We start from the raw sequence: 24,459 nt of genomic DNA, 5'->3' as shown, positions 1-24,459 counted from the left end.
CCGTGAAAAACAAGTCATAATGAGCCTTGTTGTCAGCATCTCAGAGCACAATACAACATCACACAGAGGACAGTTTTTGGGCTCATGTTCGGTGCCTGTGGCACGATCCCACGAGAAACTTAATTTAAAATTTCTGATGCAACGACTGATGCCATAGGATCTCATGTGTTAAAGTCATCCTTAGCTATAATTAGTAATCATTTGTATCCAAGAAACTTTTATTGTAAATGATGTCCTATGTTTTCTTATCATTTATCTTAACCATTAGCGCTCCTATGTCGGCGTCAGTCCGCCACTAAAATATGTCAGCTGCAGTCCTGCGCCGGACTGAGTCTGCCACATTTCCTACAATGTTTATAAACACTCCGAACTCGGAGCAAGGAATGCATGTTGCGTCAGTATGTTATTGAGATTACGATCTGTGCGGTGGTGTTATTTTCGTGTGAATTAGAATTTTTTCCTGTGCTCTAAAATACATTTTAGAAGTGGCTGCGAAAGTTTTATCGTTCTTGTTATCACAATGGCGTCTACGAGCAGAAGTGTTGTCAAGAAAACTAAACACATAGTGAAAAAAAAAAAACGGAAGGCTTTGGGCGACGATGAGATACATGAAGACTTGCATGGGGATTGGGAAACTTCTAGTGATGATTCAGACATTGAACTAATTGAAGACAATGACTCTGATTCTCAAGTAAGTGAAGCCATTTAAAGTGACAGTGACGATTCTGATGACAATCAGTCCAGTTCAAGTGAAGTTGAAGATGATGGTGATGATAAAATAGACAATGTTGACAATGAAGGTTGGGATCATTGGGGTGCTAATGACAATGACTTTCATCATATACCGTTTCGTGGAACAGCAGCTTATAAACCTCCCCAGACTGGACGAAAGCCTGATTCACCATTTTAATTTTTTTTTGCTATTTTTTAGCCAGACATTGTTTCAAGAAATAGCTACCGAAACCAACAGGTACATTAGACAAAAAATACAAAAAGTCACACCTTTGCAAAAACATTCAATTTGGAACGGTTGGGAAGATGTCACCGCTGAAGAGCTAATGGCTTTTCATGGAGTAATACTGAATATGGGAAAACATATGAAGAGTACTATCAAAGACTTTTTCTCGGAACAATGGTTAGACAGTTCGCGGTTCTACAAAGACATATTTTCAAGAAAGCGATTTCTGCAAATATATTGGGGTCTTCATGTCTCTCCCCCTCCTCGAGATGGAACTCCAGACAGACAAATGCAGTCCTGAGCAAGTAAAGTAAAAAACGTTGTAGATTACGTTGAATCAAAATTTTTGGAATTTTACAGTCCATCGCAATATGTATGTGTGGATGAGTCTACTGTAAATTTCAAAGGACGTGTAGTATTCAAGATGTACAACCCACAGAAACCAACAAAATGGGGTCTTCGAATTTATGTAATTGCTGATTCGACAAATGGTTATGTTTGTGGTTTGATTCCTTATTATGGATCAGTAACTACAAAAAGTTTGATTCATCCAGAACTGACATTCACCAGCAGAATAGTTCTTCAACTTATAAACAAAGTACAGAGTGTGACGAATGAGAAAGGATACCATCTGTACACAGACAGATTTTATACAAACTTGGATCTTGCTCGGGAACTGTTACAAGCAAACGTTCATTTGACTGGTACAATAATGCAGAATAGGAAAGGCTTGCCGAAACAAATGAAGAAGAAAGCACTGAAAATAAAGAAACATGAAGTAGTAGCCTACAGGAAGGAAGACAAATATTTGACATTATCGTGGAAAGACAAGCGAGTTGTTACCATTCTAAGTACATGGCATAATCCAAACACAAGTGAAGTCTAGAGAAAAACTGCGAAGGAAGTAGAGGTTTTTCAGAAACCTGTTGCTGTTATAGACTACACTTCAAAAATGAGAGGAGTCGATAGAGCAGACCACTACTGTTCAAGCTACGGTTTCCTGAAGAAAAGTTTGAAATGGTGGCGAAAATTATACTTCTGGATTCTGGAGATTTCCCTTGTAAACAGTTTCCACCTATACAATTTGAATCAAAACTCAAAAAATCTTCCTGCTTTGTCTCACCTGGAGTTTCGTAAGAAGATCATCGAAGGATTGGTGGGGAATGTGAGAAACAAAATATCTCGAAAACGTGGGAGACCAAGTACCAGTGATACAGAAGATCGTCTCAATGGAAAATTACACTTGATCCGGGCACACGAAAGGAAAGTTACCAAGGACTGTGCAGTTTGTTCGAACAGAAAAGTAAAAGGTGGCAGGAAAGAAACGTAGTTTTATTGTGATACATGTGAGAGGAAGCCAGGACTTCACCCCAACAAGTGTTTCGCCCTTTACCATACAGAGAAGAAGTATCGATAGGTATGTATTAGTTATATTTATTTGGAATGTGCATGTAGAATATCTAGCAAAGGTATGTGTAGAAAAAATACGCCAATATATATTGGCACGAAAGTTCCAGTAATGTATTACATTTTATGAATTATGTTCTTCTAACAATCTGCCACTGATATTCGTATATATATTCATTCTCTTACCACGTCTTCTCTATGGCTACAGATCTCATGTGTTTATCTTTCAGTTATCTTACTATTACAGTGCTAAATATAGATCTTCGAACCTGACCACTGCCAGCTCAGAAGGAAGTGTTGTCTTATAATGACGGTGATATATAAACCAAAGATTACGACTTTGGGTGTTTACATGTCGCATATCTCGACCTAAAAGGCTCTTCACATCTCTAAGTTCATATTACTTTCATTAGCCTTGAGTTTATTATCTGACGACCGCGAGCAAGCACATGACTTCACATTCATAAGAGACCATAAAGGCAAGCCCGTACAGTCGAAAACGAATTATAGTAGACAGTTAATATTCAGTGAGACGAATGTGTGAACCTTTCATATAATATTTTAACCACATATATCAAAGATTCTTCACTTTCATGAAAGTTACAAAAGAAAATCAAGCAGTGTAAAATAGTAGCTCAATTTGCACTGGCGAGCGTCATTTAAATGGACCAGGCGCACAGTGGCCAAGACATTTAAATCCGACCAGAAAGGGTTAAAGTTTTTTTTCTTTCAAATTGTCACATAATTGTTTTTAATCATTGTTCATTGTGAACTGATTAGTAGGCTGATCTATCGAATCCTTATTTAGGGCGGCTTTTGTTAATACGACAAATATATATATATATATATATATATATATATACACACACACACACACACACACACACACACACACACACACACAATTTAAATACACACACCTTTAAATTCTACTACTGAATATTTTTAAAACTTCCATAATGTAACACAAAAGTGATTCACTACAAGAACCTGTTAGGCAAAGAGAAATGTTTTGCAAATGGACTTTACGCCTAACCAGGAACCGATACCTGCAGTTTAAATCTCAACTGTCGCGAAGCTTTCAGAACTTTTACAGGAGCTATAACTTACATTTAAATGATACTTTAAACTGCAGAGGTCAATCATCATTAAATTCAACGTGGATCAGACATGGCTGATGAATTTTATCTGAAGCTCTTTGTCAAGGTCAGGGTTCTTTTACATGCTGTAAATCTACAATACGGGCCCACATCTTTACTTCCATTCTGGAGGAAGTCATGCTTAAGATTTTATCGTCCTTGGCCGGGCTCAAGTCCACGAACCTAATTTCTAATGGCAAGCAAGGTAACTGCAAGACACCCCCCCCCCCAAGGACAACCGTTCAAATTAGTAATGAAATGGAAAGCCCCAGAAAAAAAGGAAGACCCCCAAAAAGATAGGCATACAGATGGCAATAGATCATATAGGCCTATCAGATCCCCGATACTAGGAAATTACCCATCAATATGTTGTTGTTAACTAATACTGAGTTCTTGGCAATAAAGCCCTTGCTCTTCAATATTTCTCACACAAAATGGATTTAGAAGAAAGAGGTGAACATTGCTGAAGATGATTCTGTCTATTTCTTCCTGAAAACTACTTAATGGACAAAGTGGTGAAGAAATAATTCCAATTTTGTTCAAGTGCTTTGACAAACAGTCATGTTCTCTGAGTTATCTAAAGGATGCAAATGCATTTTTCTTTGGATACTCAAGAATTATATTGTCTTGTACATTGAGACAGTATCATTATTTATTACCTGAAATTTCGTGGAAATGGTGTGATATTTTATCTTGATATATTGAGTTGATTAATCTTTTAGCTGTTGGAAATGGTAAAGTTGACACGGAATTTTATAAGATATTACTTCCCTTCTTAGCAAGGCAGTCAGCAGCTTCATTACCAGATAATTCAAAGTATGCCAGCACCCAATGAAAAACTATCCTTTTGTTAAGCTTTATCAGATGATACATAATTTGCCAACAATCAGTTACTGTTTTACTTTTAGGTGACAGATTTAACTGTTGCCGCAGTAATAGTTGCTTTAGAATCACTGAATACAACAGCTTGTTGAAAATAAGAGATCTGGTACAAAACATTTTGAAATGTTGAATAGATAGCTTCATCGTCTCCATTAAAGTTTGTACCTCCACAACCTAAGGATTAATAAAACGAGAAATATGGACATATAGCTCTAGCACCTGCTCCAGTTTAGATGGACAGTAGGGATCCATCAGTGAAAATATGGAGCCACTCTTCCTAGGGAATCTACTATGAATAGTTTCCAATGCTAGCAATTTCAGGACTTTTTGGAGATTTTCTTTATTTGTTGGGTGATTTATCTCTTTCTTAATGTCATGTACGTTAGAGAGAAAGCTTTCCTGAGATTTAAAGGATACTACCACTACTGCTACTGCTGTTGCTGACATTACCCACCTTATCTGCTGCATTCTTATGTAGCATGAGAGGAAACACTTGCTCCTGAAGAAGACGGTCTGTTGTTCGGCGGTTTTCACAACCATAAATGAAAATATTGTGTTTGCGAGAATGTGCATGTAAATCACAGTACATCTCAATTCCACTTTCTTCCATCAATCTGTGAAAGAAAAATTGGGTGTCACTGAATGGCACTTTCTTATTACTAGTGTTGAGAATTATAATACTTGTTGAATTAAAATCATTTTGCAAAGGGGAACCTACTTCTATTTTGCACTAAAAAAATGGAACCATGACGTTCTCAAATTTTTTAGATCTAATCTATTTATCTGTGAGTAAAACCATATGTGAGCATTTACAAACTTCTTTCCATATTATATGAAGTGATGTGGCAAAACGGAAAGTCTGTAACACACTGCGATTACTGTCCATAACATACCTCTTTCTAGCAATCTGCTAAATTCTCTTACACTTTTGTAATCCCTCATTCCTTCTCTCAATTGCAAAATCTGTCTCTCCAGTAGTTTGATGGTGCTGGAAAGAATGTGGTAGTTCAATTTGATGAATTTCAAGTAGTTCACGCTTAAGGGATTCACCTGAAATTTTGTACAGATATTTACAATGACTGACTCTATTATGATACTGAATTGCAACACTTTACCATGTCAGGGAGCCTAATTACGAACCCACCTAACCTAACCTAATGTCACAAAATATGAGGAAAATTTTCTCATTATCTATTAAAAATATGGTTCTGGAATTTTGTACACATTTGCTCTACATTATATGTAACCAATCCCTGCAAATAGAATTGGAGAAGACACTGAATTTGAGGCAAAAATGAATTCTTAGGAATTTTTATTTTTTCATAAAATGACCCCCTAAATACCTAGGGAATATAATGCCAACTGATTTAAATCCATATATGACGTATACGTGATATGAGGTCATTTTTAAAACCCTGTGCACACGAGCTCTTTAAATTTCAGACATGGCAATGCCCACTTTCTTTCATAATTCTAAAATTCGCGTATTTGCTGCTGTATCAACTTGTATTGGTAGGAAATATGAATACTAGAGGCAGCACATCCCTTTGCAATGCGAGATTGATTTGAATTTCAATATTATCGATAAATATTTACTAAAATCTATGACTTCCGAGTGAACGCTGCATGTAAACACATTGTTTCTATGTGATATTTGGATTGTTTTTGTGCTCAGAATAGAAAGTGCTGGCAGTTTTTCATATCTTCTATCGTATAAGATTTATATAATTAGTGTAGATAAAATATTGTGTATATATAGGTTACGTGAAAATGAAATAGTTTACATTATATTAGGGTAACTGCATAGCAGATTTAAGTTACGTATAGTAAGTCACATGGTGAGGTGCATTAGAATAACTGAATAGTTGTGTTCAATATTTTTTATATAGTTTTCTGTGTTGTAGAGTAGAGGTTAGTAAGAAGGCACAATCAGAATACTTGAAAAAGTAGGCCTGATAGGTGTACAAAAAGATGTAAAAAAAAAAGGTGAAGTTAGGCCCACTGTTGCTATTGAATCACAGAAACCAGGACATTTTAAGGGAAGAAAAGTGAAAACTGTGATAATTCTACCCTGGCACATCAGGTAATGGATAGAAACTCAATAAGAGACAGATCATGCTGCAGGAATATAAACATAGTGTCTCAGATCAACGGAAGCTCCTGATTAAGCTTTAAGGTCAGCTGCGGGATACAGGGAACATATAAGCCATCTGACACAGAAAAAAAAAGCATTTGTAGAAGATGAAATGAAAACTGCTGTCAAAATACGCATAATGCTCACCTACGAATCATAAGCTTTGTGTGCCAGACAGGTGGATAGGTCTCCCTGATGACGGTACGGTACTGCCTGTTCAGGTCACGTCCTGTCAGAGAGCAGCGGTTGTTGCCAACAATCACTCCATCAGGATTCAACATGGGCACCAGCTTGAAGATGAATTTGTCCCGCAGCTCCTAGCAGCAATGAACATGATCTAGAGAACAGGTTGCAATATTTCAGCTCCTAGCATTTTAATTCCTTCAGTACACACATGTTCAACTATTCAGCATACACTATGGTGCACTCCCCATAATCTGGGATAAATGATGAAGGTAGAGTAAGTGATTAATTTTAAAAATAAGAACACCTTATTTTATATATAAATCACACACTTTCAATACAGTCTTGCTGAAGTAGAGTTCTGTGATTGAAAATAGGGTAAGTAATCATTTAGTACCAACGATATTCCATTTAATAGAACAAGAAAGTGTTATAGATGCATCATGAGGGTTTTTCTGGTGAACAAAGAAATACATGTACATAATTCGGTCTTCACTTACTTTAGCCTGCAAACTGTCCCCAGTTAAGAAATCCATGAAGCCCTTCATCATCCATGAGGCAGGTGTCTCACCTGGGTGCACTCTAGCAGTTACCACAATCGCCTTCTTTTTCTGTAGACAGAGTAAGTAAACCTGATACACGAAATAATAACGAATGCAAGGCCAACAATGGTAAACTCTCAGACTTCACAATTCTTTTAAGATCTAAAAATTGACAAACACAATACAAAAGAGTAAAAAAATAAACAAGTGCTCCTAAGGAGCCGAAGGAAAACAGAGAAATGAAATTAGATTATATACATCCAACTACAAAAAAAAAAAAAAAAAAAAACTTTTGTTATTACTAGTAACACTGACGTCTAAAAGCACTACAAATATTTCTATTTCAGTTTTAGTGATACGAGTATATTTATCATAATGTAGTATGCACTAAAGGAAGAGGAGTTTTTCTGATGGTAGAGAGATATTTTATTACCATGTATCAGCAACATGGATAACATTTGATAACTTAATAACAAGACAATGATTGTTTTAAATCCACAAAGTACTGCAGTAAACTAACTCTTCCGTTCAATTGCATATAAATTATTTTGATACACCATATTTTTATTAATATAGCGAAATAATGCAGATTTACAAGATTTACTTACTTACAGCTTTTAAAGAACCTGGAGGTTCATTGCTGCCCTCACATAAGACCGCCATCAGTCCCTATCCTGAACAAGATTAATCCAGTCTCATATCCCACCTCACTCAAATCCATTTTAATATTATCCTCCTAGCTATGTCTCGGCCTCCCTAAAGGTCTTTTTCCCTCCGATCTCCCAATTAACACACTATGTGCATTTCTGAATTCGCCCATACGTGCTACATGTCCTGCCCATCTCAAATGTCTGGATTCAATGTCCCTAATTATGTCAGGTGAAGAATATAATGCATGCAGTTCTGCATTGCGTAACATTCTCCATTCTCCTGTAACTTCATCCCTCTTAGTCCCAAATATTTTCCTAAGCACCTTATTCTCAAATATCCTTAACCTCTGTTCCTCTCTTAAAGTGAGAGTACAACTTTCACAACCATACAGAGCAACTGGTAATAGGCTATAATTGCTTTATAAATTATAACTTTAAGCTTTTTTGAGAGCAGACTGGATGACAAAAGCTTCTCAACTGAATAGTAACAGGCATTTCCCATATTTATTCTGCATTTAATTTCCTCTGGAGTGTCATTTATATTTGTTACTGTTGCTCCAAAATATTTAAAACCTCTTCAAAGGATAAATTTCCAATTTTTATATTTTCATTTCGTACAATATTCTGGTCACAAGACATAATCATATACTTTTTCTTTTCGGGATTTACTTCCAAACTTATCTCTTTACTTGCTTCAAGTAAAATTCCCGTTTTTTCCCTAATAGTTTATGGATTTTCTCCTAACATATTCACGTCATCCACACAGACAAGCAGCTGATGTACCCAGTTCAATTCCAAACCCTCTCTGTTATCCTGAACTTTCTTAATGGCATATTCTAGAGCAAAGTTAAAAAGTAAAGGTGATAGTGCAGCCAAAAATATTACATTACATATTTTCTAGGCAATTAAATGTTCCAAGGCAAGCCCAAATTATCAAACAACCTATCAACCCAATAGAGTTGATTACTATACCTACAAATCTATTCCCGTCAGAAGATCTAAGGCTGGGCACACACTTATCTAGCAAAACTGCTTTGCTGTGGTGTGAGATAGTTACAACCAAGCTTACATACAGCTTTCCTGAAGTTCTTTTCATGGAAGTATATAAATCCATTACATAAGTCCTATGAGTTATTTACACTATAGATTATACAGATCTGCACGAGTCGAAATTTTTAGGCTCAATTTGAACCAGACCCGAATCCAATCCAAGAGTAGCTTATAATTATCACCCAAGTCCGATCCGAAACCCGAGATTACCTTAGAAAGACATGGAGAAGTGCAGAATTAATACACTGGGCATAGAAACAAAATTATGCTACTTAAACTTATTTATTTTGTTACTGTCAGCAGACTAGCAGATACAGCATAGGCCAGGTGTAGCTGCTAGTAGAGATATCACTCTGGAGAGTGAGAAAGAGTAATTTCCTAGGTGAAACAAATAATCAATGCTCTGTGTCTATGATAGTAGAGACGATACAAACGCCATTACAAATACGAAGTCACACTAAACAATAACTTACCATACCGGTAGCCTACTGTTTTGGATGGATGTCGGGTGGACATCTAATCATGCATGCATTAAAACCTTTGTATTATTTGTTTAATCAGTACAGAATAAAGATTATTTTCGTATCTTTAAGGCCCAAGCCCAGCCCGAAAATGACAAGCATAAATGGATTTCAACCTGAATCCATACAATGCCATAACACTACAAGCACATCATCCTCCACCACCATTGCAAGACTGATTTCTATTTCTTCTCCTAGTCTGCCATGGTTCTAATGTTCTTGGATAAAGGAAACGTTTTTGTTTCCAGCAAAAACGCTCAAATATGAAACAAAAACGTTAAGCAAAATGCTTTTTGGGAAAACAAAATTGTTTTCGGTTACAGAAAAAAAGTTTCTGCTTTAAGCAAAAACGTTTCTGCTTAAAGCAGTTTTGCTAGACAAGTGTGCGCTCAGCCTAAAGAGGAACGATACACCTGTCCCAAAAATGAAATACTTTGCCCTGGAAATGATCAAAACATATCCCAAAGAGGAATGTTTAAGGGTATACACTAATGGATCACAGAATGATGGATCAAATACAGCTCGAGCAGGAATATAATACAAACTGTCCTCAAAGTATGCTGCTGTTGGTACAATCAAAAGCTGTCAGGAATGTGTGAATGCAGACAGACACCATTTTGAACAACTTCTATAATACAGCTTAGTACAGTACTCATTATTTGTTGTTTAGTCAACTACTGAAAAAAATAAGTCTGAATCTCATGAGTGAAAAAAATAAGGCATCACTCATGAGGCAACTAAGCCAGGAGATAATGGGGTAGAGTGGCCAGTTCCTTTCTCCCCTCCATTGCATACATCGATGACTAGTTACATATTACACTAATTACACTTCAGACAGTACTCATTATGAAATGAAAATATAATTGTGTGCATGCTATTATTATTAAGCGGCAGCAGCAGTAGTAGTTGTAGTAATAATAATGCAGAAAATGGGGAAAAAGAAAACTCATTATTAAAGAAAAATCTGAATTACCTTGGGTTCATCTTGGAGTGATGGAGCTGTCACAGTCAGATAGTATACATTATTGCCAGCCAGTGAACGGCACAAAAGGCGAAGTTTACTGTATGTCGATTTCACTGGGTGGTTCTTAAACAAACATAATTCAATATGAGTACACATGCATATGCGCTCTCTCTCTCTCTCTCTCTCTCTCTCTCTCTCTCGTCCCCCTCACTTCTGCATTGTGCTGCCTTTTGTAAGTCTTAAAATTAAGAGGTCCATTAGCCAATATCTTATTCAGTGAATTGCTTAATAACTGTACATTACAAATATATATTATTCTGCCTCGTTCCATATTTACCAATATCCAAACCATATCTACAGCACACTAAATTCAACACAGTGTTAACATGTTATTTAAATTTACATTAAAACTGTTTATTATTCAACATTCACTTTCATTTTCAATTTTCTACAGAAAAATATGTGTTGTGTAGTGTGGAGTCAAATAGTGTGTGTGTTCTGAAATACAGTTGTGTCTTGAGGATTTTTTATGGGTGTGTTTTGTGTATCTGTATATTTGGTATTGTTCTAGTGTGTTTAGTTTCTGGTTTTTCAGTTGGATACGTAGAATTTTCATGTCTGTGTCTATGTTGTTATAGGTGTAGTTGGCGTTTGTGATGTTTTCTGTGTATATGGAAGTGTTGTGTGATTTGGTTATGGTTGGGTAACTGGCTAAGAAGAAACTGCATACTGAAGGATGATGCACTGGAAGAAATGGTGAACGGGAGAAGAGTTCGGGACAGAAGAAGATATTAGATGATTTAAGAATTATGATATGTGGATCATATGTGGAGACTAAGAGGAAGGCAGTAAATAGGAAAGATTGGAGAATACTGAGTTTGCAATGAAACACGTATGTATGTATGTATGTATGTATGTATGTATGTATGTATGTATTAGTTTCCTCGACCTTTAATTTCGGAATATTGGATCTCCTAATATTAACTTGTTGTTCTATTCATTTTCGTCGTTCTCTTAATTCTCCAATTAGGATATAATGGTCAGAATTACAGTCTGCCCCCCTGAAGGTTCGAATATCTACTATACTAGTATATCTTTGTTTATTTATCAAGATGTGATCTATTTGGTTGTATGTCAATCCATCTGGAGAAGTCCGAGTACATACATAGTCTGTTTAAAAATATCCTCCCGTCCTACTTTAACATTGAAATCCCCCAATAAAATTTTAATGTGATATCTAGATAACTGATCAAAAGTGTGTTCCAATTCCTCTTAGAAGCTATCCTTTATATGGTCGTCTTTCTCTTCTGTAGGGGCATGAGCATTTATAACTACGATATCGCACCATCTATCCTTAAGTACTAAATACGATAACCTGTCACTGATAAATTCGACCTTTTTTACTGCTGATTTTATTCTTTTATGAACAAAGAATCCTGTTCCTAATTGGTGATTATTGTTCCCTTTCCCATAATACAACAAGTAATCTCCTATTTGTGATATGCCATTCCCATCTAACCTAACCTCTTGTACTTCCACAAAGTCTATTCTATAACTAGCTAGTTCTTTTGCTACTAATCTTACCCCTCCTATTCTATATAGACATGTAACATTCCAAGTACCAAATCTCATAATATTATTGATTAATAATAATAATAATAATAATAATAATAACAATAATAAGAACAATAATAATAATAATAATAATAATAATAATAATAATTACAACAACTAACAACTTCTGCAATTATGCATATTCAAAAATTCATATGTAAGAAAATACAGTGGAGAGGAGGAACAAATTATAATCTCTGATTGGGATAAAAGTGTATGAGCAATAGGAATGCTCTGACAGAGGGACAGAGTAATCTTTTCCCTCCCTCTCCCTTAAAAAGACACAACAAGGCTTTGATTAAAGATTGATTTTGAGAACACTTTCTCTGATACTGATGCTGTCATCAAAGTTGTTAAAAATTTACTCATGCAGATAACTTTTTCAGGTTAGGGTTATAAAAACTTGTTCAGTACTGGAGAAAAGATACCATACAGAACATAGTCATGATTTCAGCGAAAAATAACAATAATAGCACAAAGACATGAACTATGACAGAAGCCAATTTTATTTTACCTAGTGCCGATACTATTAAGGAGAATAAAAGAAAGGCATTATTTTAGTTACCCTCATAGACAATTAGCATTCAGTGAAGACACTTTTGTATCACAGAACAATAGAAGATAAGGGACACAAACTCACACCAAGTTGAAAATGAGCCACAGCATAATTATGTTTGTTTTATAATTTTTATTAGAAACAAAAAAAATAAAATAATGTGAAACAATGTGTGATCAATACCTGCAGTCTTATAAGGTAATCTTGCAAGTCTGTGTATGTGTAGGGATAACAGTGAGCTAGATACACTCGATCGTTGTCATGTGGAAATTCGAGATTGAAAGTTAAGGTGTAACTAGGCAATTGGTCCTCTTCACCAGGCCTGGAATATAGAACATTTATGTTAAATGATTTAATCTTCTTCTGGAATATAAAAACAAACATACAGCTGAAACACGAATTGTGAATTCTAGGAGATAAAAACAATGCATACAGAAAGCAGAAATCATATTTTAAAAGTAAGACAAATTTCTTTTCTATGTCCAATTTGCTGTTCCTTTACTAACTGGAGACATGCATGCAAGTACATTAGTTCCTAAAGCCCCTGGGCAAAAAAAAAAAAAAAAAAAAAAAAAAATTGTTGCCCTCGCCAAATAAAATATAAATAGGATTTATTTTAATTCTGACTTCTTGCAATTTTCTAAAAATAAGTAATTTTTTTGCATAACTGAAATTATAAACATAAATGATTACATAATGAAGTCAGAATGGCAGTGGAGTAAGTCACTTTTACAAAAATGGGTTCAATGTACTTTCACGTACAGGCTGTTGTCTTTTTTAGATAGATTTTATTGTTGCTTCTTAATTCTTCATGTGTCTACACTGGTAACCCAATATTATATTATTATCCCTATAATAACAAAAATTTGAGAAAACCTAAACAGAGAAATAAGTTAAAATTTAACACAAGAAAGTCTTATACATGTTCCGAAGTTAAAAAGCTTTAAAGAAAAGTGTATGTTTTGAAAACGTAAAAAAGAAGTTTGAATCTGAATAAATATATATGAATCATAGTAAATTTCTCGTCCAATATATAAATAAATACAAATAAAAAAATATTGGTTCACCATTTGCATGTAGTGCTGTGTCTCCTGTTGAAACACAATTTATTCAGAAAACATTACTTATCAATATTTCACTTTCATTCTAACTCTTTTAAATGAAAAGATCCAGAACACTAATTTATATCACAAAAAACTTCCTCCTTGCTCTGTCATTGGCAAACAACAATTATTAATACTCTATACTAGATATATGTTTCATTTCACACAAGTTTTTGTACATGTTTTCAGAAATTTGCTGCTCCCTAAAATCAGCTGCACTGAGCAAATGCCCAGTATGCCACTCTCTAAATATGGCCTTGCAGGCAGGTAAGGAGAAATTCACATTGTTGTGTTTGAAATCCTAACTCTTAAACTTAATTTAGCTATTAAATAATAAACCTATAGGAATCACTTCCTGTCCAGGTGACTTCACAGAAAGATACAGGTATGCAATAAACTTAAGATGTGGTCACACGTCGCTAATTTTGCTGTACAACTTTTGTACTGCAGCTGCAAAAGTTGTGCATTGTGTTCACACGTAAGCCAAAAGTAGTGCGCTCCATGCTACTTTTCGTGCAGCACAACCTGAGCACTGCAAAATTTGCAACTGGAGGTTGCGAGTCTGTTCACACACAAGGCGCTACTTTTGCAGTCACAGTCTAGCTGCAGCTTTCCATCTCTGTGTTGACTTTTCAATTTACATTTTTTGGTTATGTTCGCATTAGAGTTTCAGATTATGAAACTCAGGCGATAGCTTACTTATCTATTATTTGCTTTTCTGTCCTAACTAGTATTCAGAAATTTGCATTATTTTTACTATAAAGCTATTAAAAAACACCTATATACTTAAATGATAACCAAGAGCATATTCACGTAATCAATGTTGGCAACCCTCCTGTATGAAACTACACTACAGAAATTAAAAAAAATTAATTATATCATCAGCAAATATATTCTGACTGTGTTGTACATTTAGTAACTGTTACAAATCATTCATTTTTATCATATCAAATATTAAAATATATCCAAACAATAAAAGTATCATTGACACATTTGGGTGGCAACACTGGTTGCAATCACTGCAAAAGTTTAAACAATATCAATATAAAAAATGCTGCGACTGCAACCCTGAGAATCCTGTTCACACATTGCTACTTCTAAGCTGCACGCAGCATGAAAAAGCAATGAGCAGTTGGTTTGGCAGCCACTACTTCTTGGGTTGCATCATTGTTCACACGTCACAGTACTAGAGTTGTGCAGTATTTTGTACTGCAGTGCTGCAAAAGTAACAATGTGTAACCATACCTTTATAGTACAGTAACCATTGGAAAAATACGAATTTCTCCTTTCATTCAGTTTGCAAGCACACACACATACATGGAAGAGGCTCTAAAGCTTGCAAGGTATGAGGTGAAAATCATATAATGAGACCTTTGAGGGGATAGGATGGGAGGGAAAGGAATTTAACCTATTTAAATAAATACTACAGAATCTAACTAAAAATTTGTTGGAAACATAATACAGCTGTATATTTTTATTTTATTGTTTTTACGTATGCCAGTACTGAATTAATATAGGCTATAACAAAGAAGTGATCTAATTCTAATTGTATGGATGGCCACAAATATGTGCTAAACTTCATTGGGTAATAATGGAGAAAAAATAACTTTTATATAAAAACAAAAATATTAATGCAAAGAAAATAATATTGTGACAGCGACGTGAGATTCGAACTCACGACCAGCGTCCCGCAAGAGAGCAGATCGCGCGAGCACTGAGGGACGGCGCACGGCGGAGAGAAGGGAGGGGGGTGTATTACGTCAACGTGACGAGGGGAGAGTGTGCGCGCAGCTGCTACTTACGGAGTAAAGGGGGACGGACCCTCCCGAATCTTCTAGAGAAGTCCGTCCGAAGTGGAGATAGCCAGATAATTCGAGACGTCGTACTTTCCAGAAACTGTGGTGTGAGTATAAATTACGCGCGCAAGTGAACGCGAGGCAGTATCAGTTTACTCAGCCATTCAGTGAGTAAGCCAGAGCAAGCAAGCCAGTCTTGTGTACCGGAGTTCGACTCGAGTGTGCGTCCGCAACTGTGTCAGCATCCGAAGGCCTGAGTTCGAGTGCAGTGGACCGCAGTTGGAGGGACCTGAGTTCGAGTGCAGTGGACCACAGTTGGGGGGACCTGAGTTCGAGTACAGTGAACTGTCTCTGAAGGTCTGTGGTTCGAGATACTGTAAACTCGAGTGACTGAGCTAGAAGAACTGTGAACTGAGAACTGATAGTTCTGATTTGTAAATAGTGCTTTGTAAATATTAGTTAGGATTAACAGTTCATTGTTGTTCGTAATAGTCCAAGTAAATTGTCATTGCCGTCAGTGGAGTGCAATAACGAATACTGTGTTGAGTGAAAATTCTATTGTTGACGACAGCGTTTAAGGTCAATTGTAGAAAGGAATTATTGTTGGAAGAATAAAATCCTATTGTTGAGTGGAAATAAAGTTACATTGGTGTCAGAATCGGGACAATATCGACAATGGAGAACCTACAGCAGATCCTGCAAGCCATCGCAGAAATGAACATGCATATTAGTGAAGTAAAAGATAACATGAACGACATGAACAAGCACATAAGTGAGGTTAAGAACGACATAAGTGAAGTGAAAACAGAGATGAAAAGTGACATAAGCGGAGTGAAAGGCGACATAAGCGGAGTGAAAAATGACGTCACTACGCAAATTGAAAGCGTTTCGGCCCACGTAGATGGAATTGTCGCCATCGTAAAAGACGAACTTAAGGCCGATTTGGATAAACTAAACCAGAATTTTACAACTATAAACGAGACAGTAGCCGAGTTGAGACAGGATGTAGACCATTTCGACGGCAAAATCCGCGATCTCGAGCGTCGTCAAGAGCAGACGAGTGAGGTGATGGACAAACACGCTGAGGAAAACAAGCACATACTCGCGTTAATGGACCAACATGCTGAAGAAAACAAACACATCCTCGCGTTGGTGGATCGCCAGGCTAGAGAACAGAAACAGATAATTGCCGAGGAAGTTCAACGGGCTGTGGAAAGATCGACGACAGAATTGAGGACCTCATGTAGTGGCCATGTGGAACCATCGCCCTCAGCCAGACATTGCAACGTCAAGACGCCGAAGTTCGACGGTACGACGTCTTGGGCGATATTCCATCGCCAGTTCGAGGCCATCGCAGAGCACAATGGGTGGACGCCAGCAGAGAAAACCACTCAGCTGCTGGCCGCGCTTCAGGGACAGGCGTTGGAGATTCTTCACAGCGTTCCAAAAGATGGGACAGCCGCTGAGATAATGGCGGCCCTGGAGGGACGTTATGGTGACCATCAACTTGCGGCAGCATTCAGGACCCAACTAAAAACGAGGGTCCAACAGTCAGGCGAGTCCCTACAAGAATTTGCGATGGCAGTGGAACAACTGGCCCATAAGGCGCTCAGGGGCCTACCTAATGACTTCATCGCTGGAGAGGCGGCCTACACCTTCGGCAGCGGAGTTCGAGACCCGGAAATAAAGCAACAGCTACTCTTGGCAGAGCATCGCACCATCAATGCAGCTCTGGCGGCGGCCCTCAGGATGGAGGCAGCCAAGTTGACGGCGAACGTCTCGGCATCGCACCGGATTAGGAGCGTCGTGGCGGCCGACGTGAAATCACCCGAGCGACGAAGACGAGGAGTGCCCACCTGCTGGTCCTGCGGCGAGCCTGGACACCTGAGGAGGGACTGTGACCGATCTGGTCACAAACAGGAAAATTAAAAGGGGCCGATGCGACGAGGGGCACGTCGGCGCCGTCATCACCATCCCCTCGGCTGATCTTGAAGACTGTTAACAGAAGATGCGACGATGGGCTGATTGCTGACGGATGGATAAGAGGCCGCCCATGCAGAGTACTGGTAGACACAGCGGCATCGCTCACTATCGCCAGACCGGAAGTCGTACGTGGCCTACCTGGGAGGACGCCGCTGCGCCGATATGAGCTACGTACTGCCTCAGGCGAGAGCCTGCCCATCCAGAAAGAGGTTTTCCTGGATTTGACCTTGGGAAAGAGGAGACTGGAGATGTAGGTGTTCGTCGCCAACATCACTGAAGACGTCATCCTGGGACTCGACGCCATGCGGATCTTCGATGCAACGGTGGACGTCCGGCGGCGTATCCTCCGTTTCGGTCAGGATGAAGTGTTCCTGAGGGACGTCGAAGACCAACCCATGGCCAGCAGATTCACCTTGGAGAATCATGTGACGATTCCGGCAGGCTGCGAGATGGTGGTGATGGCAAGACTGGACGGACAGCCTAAGAGAAACCTGCTCCTCGATTCACAGACAACTCCGATAGATGGGGTTTATGTGGCCAGATCCCTACTCCCGAATCAGAAGGTGGTACCGGTGAGGGTCCTGAATGTCACCAATCGGGACAAGGAGGTGCCTAGTGGAACTGTACTAGGTAGCGTCGAGCCGGTGGTGTCTGTGACGTCTCTAGCAGATAACGAGGAGTGTCACCGACCACGTCCAGATCTAGACCCATCACTGAAAGAGCTGGCTCGAGAATTGGCGGAGAATTTAAGCAAAGGAGAAAGAAGACAAGTCCACGATCTACTGACAGAATTTCAAGACGTGTTCAGTCTGTCTGAAAATGACTACGGGAGAACGGAGAAAGTTCAGCACCGCATCGACACCGGAAATGCTCGCCCAATCAGACAGCCTCCTCGACGCGTCCCTCTAGCTAAACAGAGGGAGATTGACAGCCAACTGGAGGGCATGAAAGCAAGAGGGGTCATTGAGGAATCCGACAGCCCTTGGTCATCACCTGTAGTGCTGGTGAAGAAGAAGAATGAGGACCTGCGTTTCTGCGTGGACTACAGAAGACTGAATGACGTCACCAGGAAAGACTGCTTTCCCCTTCCACGAATTGACGACACCTTGGACACCCTGGCCGGAGCAGAGTGGTTCTCGACGTTGGATCTCAAGTCAGGATACTGGCAGGTGGCGCTACATCCTGAGGACAAGGAGAAAACGGCATTCTCTACAGGCCAGGGACTATGGCAGTTCACCGTTATGCCGTTCGGCCTCTGCAACGCTCCAGCTACATTCCAGAGACTAATGGAGTCCGTAATGAGAGGCCTGACATACGACACCTGTTTGCTGTACCTTGATGACGTCATCGTGGTGGGCAAGACTTTCGGCGAACAGCTGTTGAACCTGAGGAAAGTGTTCGAGATCAAGAATCTGGAGGGGCAGACCGCCCGTTGGGTTCAACGTCTGCAGGAGTACAACTTCACCTCTGAACACCGACAAGGGAAGAAACATTCCAATGCTGGTGCCCTATCACGACGTCCGTGCCCGGATGGCTGCAAACACTGCCTGAAAGTAGAAGAGCGGGATGGCGCTCACGCAGTCCGAGCAATTGCCGCCCAGCCGAGCCCAGGATGGGATAACGCCGCCATAAGGAGGGAGCAGCTGGAGGACCCAAACATTGGACAGCTACTGCGTGATGTGGAGTCCGGCCAGAGACCAGTATGGGCCGATATCGCCAAACGTAGCACCACTTACAAGAGCTACTGGGCCCAGTGGGAATCCTTCACTGTCAAGGACGGTATCCTGAAGAGGACTTGGGAGTCGGCCGATGGAAGGACCCACATAGAACAACTTGTCCTGCCAAGGAGCAAGGTGAAGGAAGTGCTGGAGGAGACTCATGCTGGAGTGACTGGAGGCCACCTGGGAGCCAACAAGACGCTGGACAAGTTAAGGCAGAGGTTCTATTGGTTGCATCAGAGAACCGACACGGAACAATGGTGCCGAAGATGCGACACCTGTGCAGCCAGTCGCGGACCAAGGACCCGCAGCAGGGGAGCCATGAATCAGTACAACGTGGGAGCTCCTTTTGAGAGGATCGCCATCGACGTTGCTGGACCGTTCCCGGTCACGGATCGCGGGAACCGCTACCTGCTAGTCGCCATGGATTACTTCACAAAATGGCCAGAGGTGTACGCGATTCCCAACCAAGAGGCTTCGACGGTGGCCGACGCGCTGCTTGACAACTTCATCTGCCAATTCGGGGTGCCCCGGGAATTGCATAGCGATCAGGGGCGCAACTTCGAATACAACCTGATGGGAGAATTGCTCGAGCGTCTGGGGGTGCATAAAACCAGGACCACTCCCCTCCACCCACAGTCCGACGGCATGGTGGAACGATACATCAAAACCGTGGAGGAGCACCTGCGGAAGGTGGTGTCCAACCATCAGTGAGACTGGGATGCCAGAGTCCCACTGTTCCTCTTGGCCTACAGAGCTTCGGTCCACGATACAACAGGGATGACACTGGCAAACATGGTCTTCGGGAGAGAGCTGCGCCTGCCCTGTGATCTGCTGTTTGGCACGCCACCCAGCGCCGACCAGCCAGCGACTGACTATGTGGCAGAACTCACCGAGAAGTTGAATGAGTTCACCAACAGGCCAGAGAGCTCCTCAAGATGGCCAGCAACAGGATGAAAGTGCGCTACGACAGATTAGCCAACTCTGCAGGATTCCAGGAGGGCGACCTGGTGTGGCTGTATCGACCTACCAGGACCAAAGGGAAATCACCAAAGCTGCAGCGTGCCTGGGATGGACCATACAGCATGGTGACCCGGATCAACGACGTGGTGTACCGCATCCAGCGACAACCTCGAGGGAAGATGATGGTGGTGCATCTGGACCGATTAGCAGCCTACCAAGGGACGGGACGAGCAGCCCTAAGGAGGGAGCAATGTGACAGCGACGTGAGATTCGAACTCACGACCAGCGTCCCGCAAGAGAGCAGATCGCGCGGAGCACTGAGGGACGGCGCGCGGCGGAGAGAAGAGAGGGGGGTGTATTACGTCAACGCGACGAGGGGAGAGTGCGCGCGCAGCTGCTACTTACGGAGTAAAGGGGGACGGACCCTCCCGAATCTTCTAGAGAAGTCCGTCCGAAGTGGAGATAGCCAGATAATTCGAGACGTCGTACTTTCCAGAAACTGTGGTGTGAGTATAAATTACGCGCGCAAGTGAACGCGAGGCAGTATCAGTTTATTCAGCCATTCAGTGAGTAAGCCAGAGCAAGCAAGCCAGTCTTGTGTACCAGAGTTCGACTCGAGTGTGCGTCCGCTACTGTGTCAGCATCCGAAGGCCTGAGTTCGAGTGCAGTGGACCAAAGTTGGAGGGACCTGAGTTCGAGTGCAGTGGACCGCAGTTGGGGGGACCTGAGTTCGAGTACAGTGAACTGTCTCTGAAGGTCTGTGGTTCGAGATACTGTGAACTCGAGTGACTGAGCTAGAAGAACTGTGAACTGAGAACTGATAGTTCTGATTTGTAAATAGTGCTTTGTAAATATTAGTTAAGATTAACAGTTCATTGTTGTTCGTAATAGTCCAAGTAAATTGTCATTGCCGTCAGTGGAGTGCAATAACGAATACTGTGTTGAGTGAAAATTCTATTGTTGACGACAGCGTTTAAGGTCAATTGTAGAAAGGAATTATTGTTGGAAGAATAAAATCCTATTGTTGAGTGGAAATAAAGTTACAATATGTTCCTTATTTAAATTTGTTACACTGTGGACTTCAATTAATTTATGATCTATAACCTTTAGATGTATACTTACAAAGGTTCATTTTTATAATAAGCAATGTTGTCCCCACACCTCTTCCAACCAATGCCTTTCAGTTGAGCATCTTTAGTTGAGTAAAGCAGAGGCCGCATACCAACACTGTACAGACTCTCTGCCTTGCACATGTTCACAAATGAAAACCTATAAATAATTAAGAAAACTTAAGTACAATGATACTTTCAATTCATGGGTGTAGAAATCTACCAAGCCAAGAAGCTAAATAAGAAAATAATATATTTTTATCTCCTACCAATGAGTCAGTACTGAATTTAACTGAAATATAGTAAAACATAAATGAGTAATTCTTAATGGAAATTGATTTCTTCATTGCAGAGTATACTGACACTGGACATACGAATTTCGGTATGTTACAGTAAAACTTCATTTATACGTTTTTAAGGGGTATGAAGAAAAAAAACATGTTGTTTTCTAATGCCAGGTGTTTGACAATAAAGTCATTTGACCTCTTGCACTTCAATATTTTCAATATTTTTCAAAGATATTATCATGGTCAGCCACTGAAGCAAAGATTTTGAGGTGTTCCGAATCCATTTCTTGGTTTGAGTTGCACAATGGACAGTTAGGGGAGTGATATATTCCAATTCTATGCAGATGTTTGGCCAAATAATCATGGCCTGTTGCCAACCTAAATGCAGCCACAGACGATTTTCGTGGTAAATCGGGAATTAACTGTGGATTATGATGCAGAGAGATCCATTTTTTCCCTTCAGATTGTGTTATCAAATTTTGTTTCTTGAAGTCTAAGTATGTAGATTTAATATATCTTTTCACAGAGTAATACATAAATTTAGTAATAGGTCTGTAAGTAGCAGTGCTGCTAAATTTCAACTAAATATCATACAATGGAATGCTGGCGGTATAACATCAGTTAAGAAGAAAAAAAAATACAAGTGAGAAAAACATATAACTGAAATAACAATAACAACTGAAATAGAATTTGAAGACTATACGCAAAGAACGAGTTCATTCAATTTAGTAATGTTTTCACAAGAGAAATTTAGAACTTGACAATAATTAATAATTATTAAGCCATCTTTTGAGTCTATTATTTATTTATTTATTAGTCTGACCCAAAATTTTGTGTTTACCTTGTGACACAGAACAGCTCATAATAAAAACTAAAATGAAAAATTATATAAACAGGTTTCAAACAAACGAAATTATGACATATCAAAAAAAAAAACCTAGTACAATTTAAATTGACATAAAGATGCTGGCAAAATATCACTACAGAAAATTTTATTATAGTAGTGACGATGGTGTCTTGAAGTTCTCTCTTCACCTTGTATTTTTCCTCCACTTTACAAAGGTTTTCGGAATGGTGCCTCTCGCTCCAAAGAAGAGACAGGTTTTCCAAATGTATAACACATATTCTTGAAGAATGTAAAATTATTTGTAGGAAATCTTACCTGCTTAGAGCCAAAGCTGGTTTATATACAGTAGAATCCCTCTTAACTGGCACCAAAGGGATATATTCCAATGCAGGCTAGTTCCAGATACGAGATTTTTCTGGATAATTGAATAAATACTGGTATATACAAAAAAAAAAAGTTCGTATTTCATGATCCCAAATGTTGAAACTACAGCCTTGTGAAGCTTATTTCTCTATAATTTACTTATAACTGAACAAACATAAAAAACTGTGTGGATTTTTCTTATTAAAACACATCACAAATAATACACTAATTCTAGGTTCAAATATTCACTGAAAACAAAGTTCATGCGAACTTCCTAATGTGGCAACACTGACGGCCCAAATATAGTTAAATAAACATAAAAACTGTGTGGATTTTATTTATTAAAACATCACACAACACAAATAATACACTAATTTTAGGTTCGAATATTCACTGAAAATGAAAGTTTGTGCGAACTTCCTAATATGGCAAAACTGACAGCCCAGACTGTAGCAACATGGCAGATTTAAACTTTTTTTTTTTACTCAGTCGAAAGTGTCGTTGTTTTGGTATTGTCGTTATTTTGGTGCCAGTTACGAGGGATTTTACTGTATTACATTTCAAACTTCAATCCTGAAAATTTTATGACACTGACTTACCTTGTTCTTCCAGTGTGATCGTCATTTAATAACATATTATTTTACAAAAAGTCAAGTTATTTTGGACTGCTTCCTCCTAAGGAATAAACCATGCACTCAAACTGTGGTAACTGTTTCAAATTTGTTCAGTTACTTCATGGTGTGTCACATTATGTTTCATTGTTTTTAAAGCAGGAACAGCATCGTTAAAGGACACAAGATTGTTCGAGGAAAGCATAGACAGCTTCGAATTTTCACGAATTTAAAAATGGGCTGTATCTTAACAATGCACATTAATGTATTTTTTCGTTCTTACATATTCACAGCAAACCTAATTTCGAACAAAATTGATTAAGAACTTATAAATGACGTTTCATATCACTTGGAGCTTAAAATACGACTGTATAAGTGTAAAAAAACGTATAAACGAAAAAGGTATAATTCATTCATTTCATTTAGTGTTCTGCTCAAGGACAGATCTTTCATTGCAAACACAGCTTTCTCCAATCATTCCTATTTTCTGCTTTTCGCTTTGTCTCCTCATATGATCTATATATCTTAATGTCGTCTATCATCTGATATTTTCTTCTGCCCTGAACTCTTCTCCCATTCATCATTCCTTCCAGTGCATCCTTCAGTAGGCAATTTCTTCTCAACCAGTGACCCAGCCAATTCCTTTTCCTCTTCCTGATCAGTTTCAGCATCATTCTTTCTTCATCCACTCTTTCCAGAACAGCTGGTATAATAACAGACATAAATTAACAAGGAAAGTATAGAATATTTTCCGGAACTTCAGAAAAAATGTGTAAGTGTAAAATGTATAAAAGAAGTTTCACTGTATTTATTAGACTGTAAATTAATTTGTTCTCCTAAAACTAGATACTGAAACGTTTATTTTTCAGAAAGGCATGAGAATCAAATCTGATAATGTTCACCAGAACAACTTTACTATATTTAGAGCCCTTCAGCATGAATGACAGTTTGTTTAAAACGTGTTCCAATGATATTCTTTTCCAGATCCTTTTCTCTCATCCACAAAAATAAGATTGTCCACAATTATAAGCTCAAAATGTAGCTTGGAAGTTTTATATATAAAATGAAGGAAAACACAG

General features: G+C 39.0%; 1 protein-coding gene across 1 annotated transcript in view; it reads right to left on the bottom strand.

Annotated features, from left to right (window-relative positions):
• LOC138701589 (cytosolic carboxypeptidase 2-like) overlaps positions 1 to 24,459 on the bottom strand; it is a 165,891-nt gene that overhangs the window by 62,122 nt on the left and 79,310 nt on the right. Inside the window, exons 6-11 of the mRNA XM_069828630.1 lie at positions 21,286 to 21,432; positions 12,784 to 12,922; positions 10,440 to 10,553; positions 7,204 to 7,314; positions 6,668 to 6,837; positions 4,841 to 5,000 (exon numbers count right to left, since the gene is read on the bottom strand). Of these exons, the coding sequence (XP_069684731.1) occupies positions 4,841 to 5,000; positions 6,668 to 6,837; positions 7,204 to 7,314; positions 10,440 to 10,553; positions 12,784 to 12,922; positions 21,286 to 21,432 (841 nt within the window). The remainder of the gene's footprint in view (positions 1 to 4,840; positions 5,001 to 6,667; positions 6,838 to 7,203; positions 7,315 to 10,439; positions 10,554 to 12,783; positions 12,923 to 21,285; positions 21,433 to 24,459) is intronic.

The sequence above is a fragment of the Periplaneta americana genome, chromosome 6 (genome assembly GCF_040183065.1).
Source record: "Periplaneta americana isolate PAMFEO1 chromosome 6, P.americana_PAMFEO1_priV1, whole genome shotgun sequence".
NCBI lineage: Eukaryota > Metazoa > Arthropoda > Insecta > Blattodea > Blattidae > Periplaneta > Periplaneta americana.
This window is presented reverse-complemented; position numbering and strand designations above follow the sequence as displayed.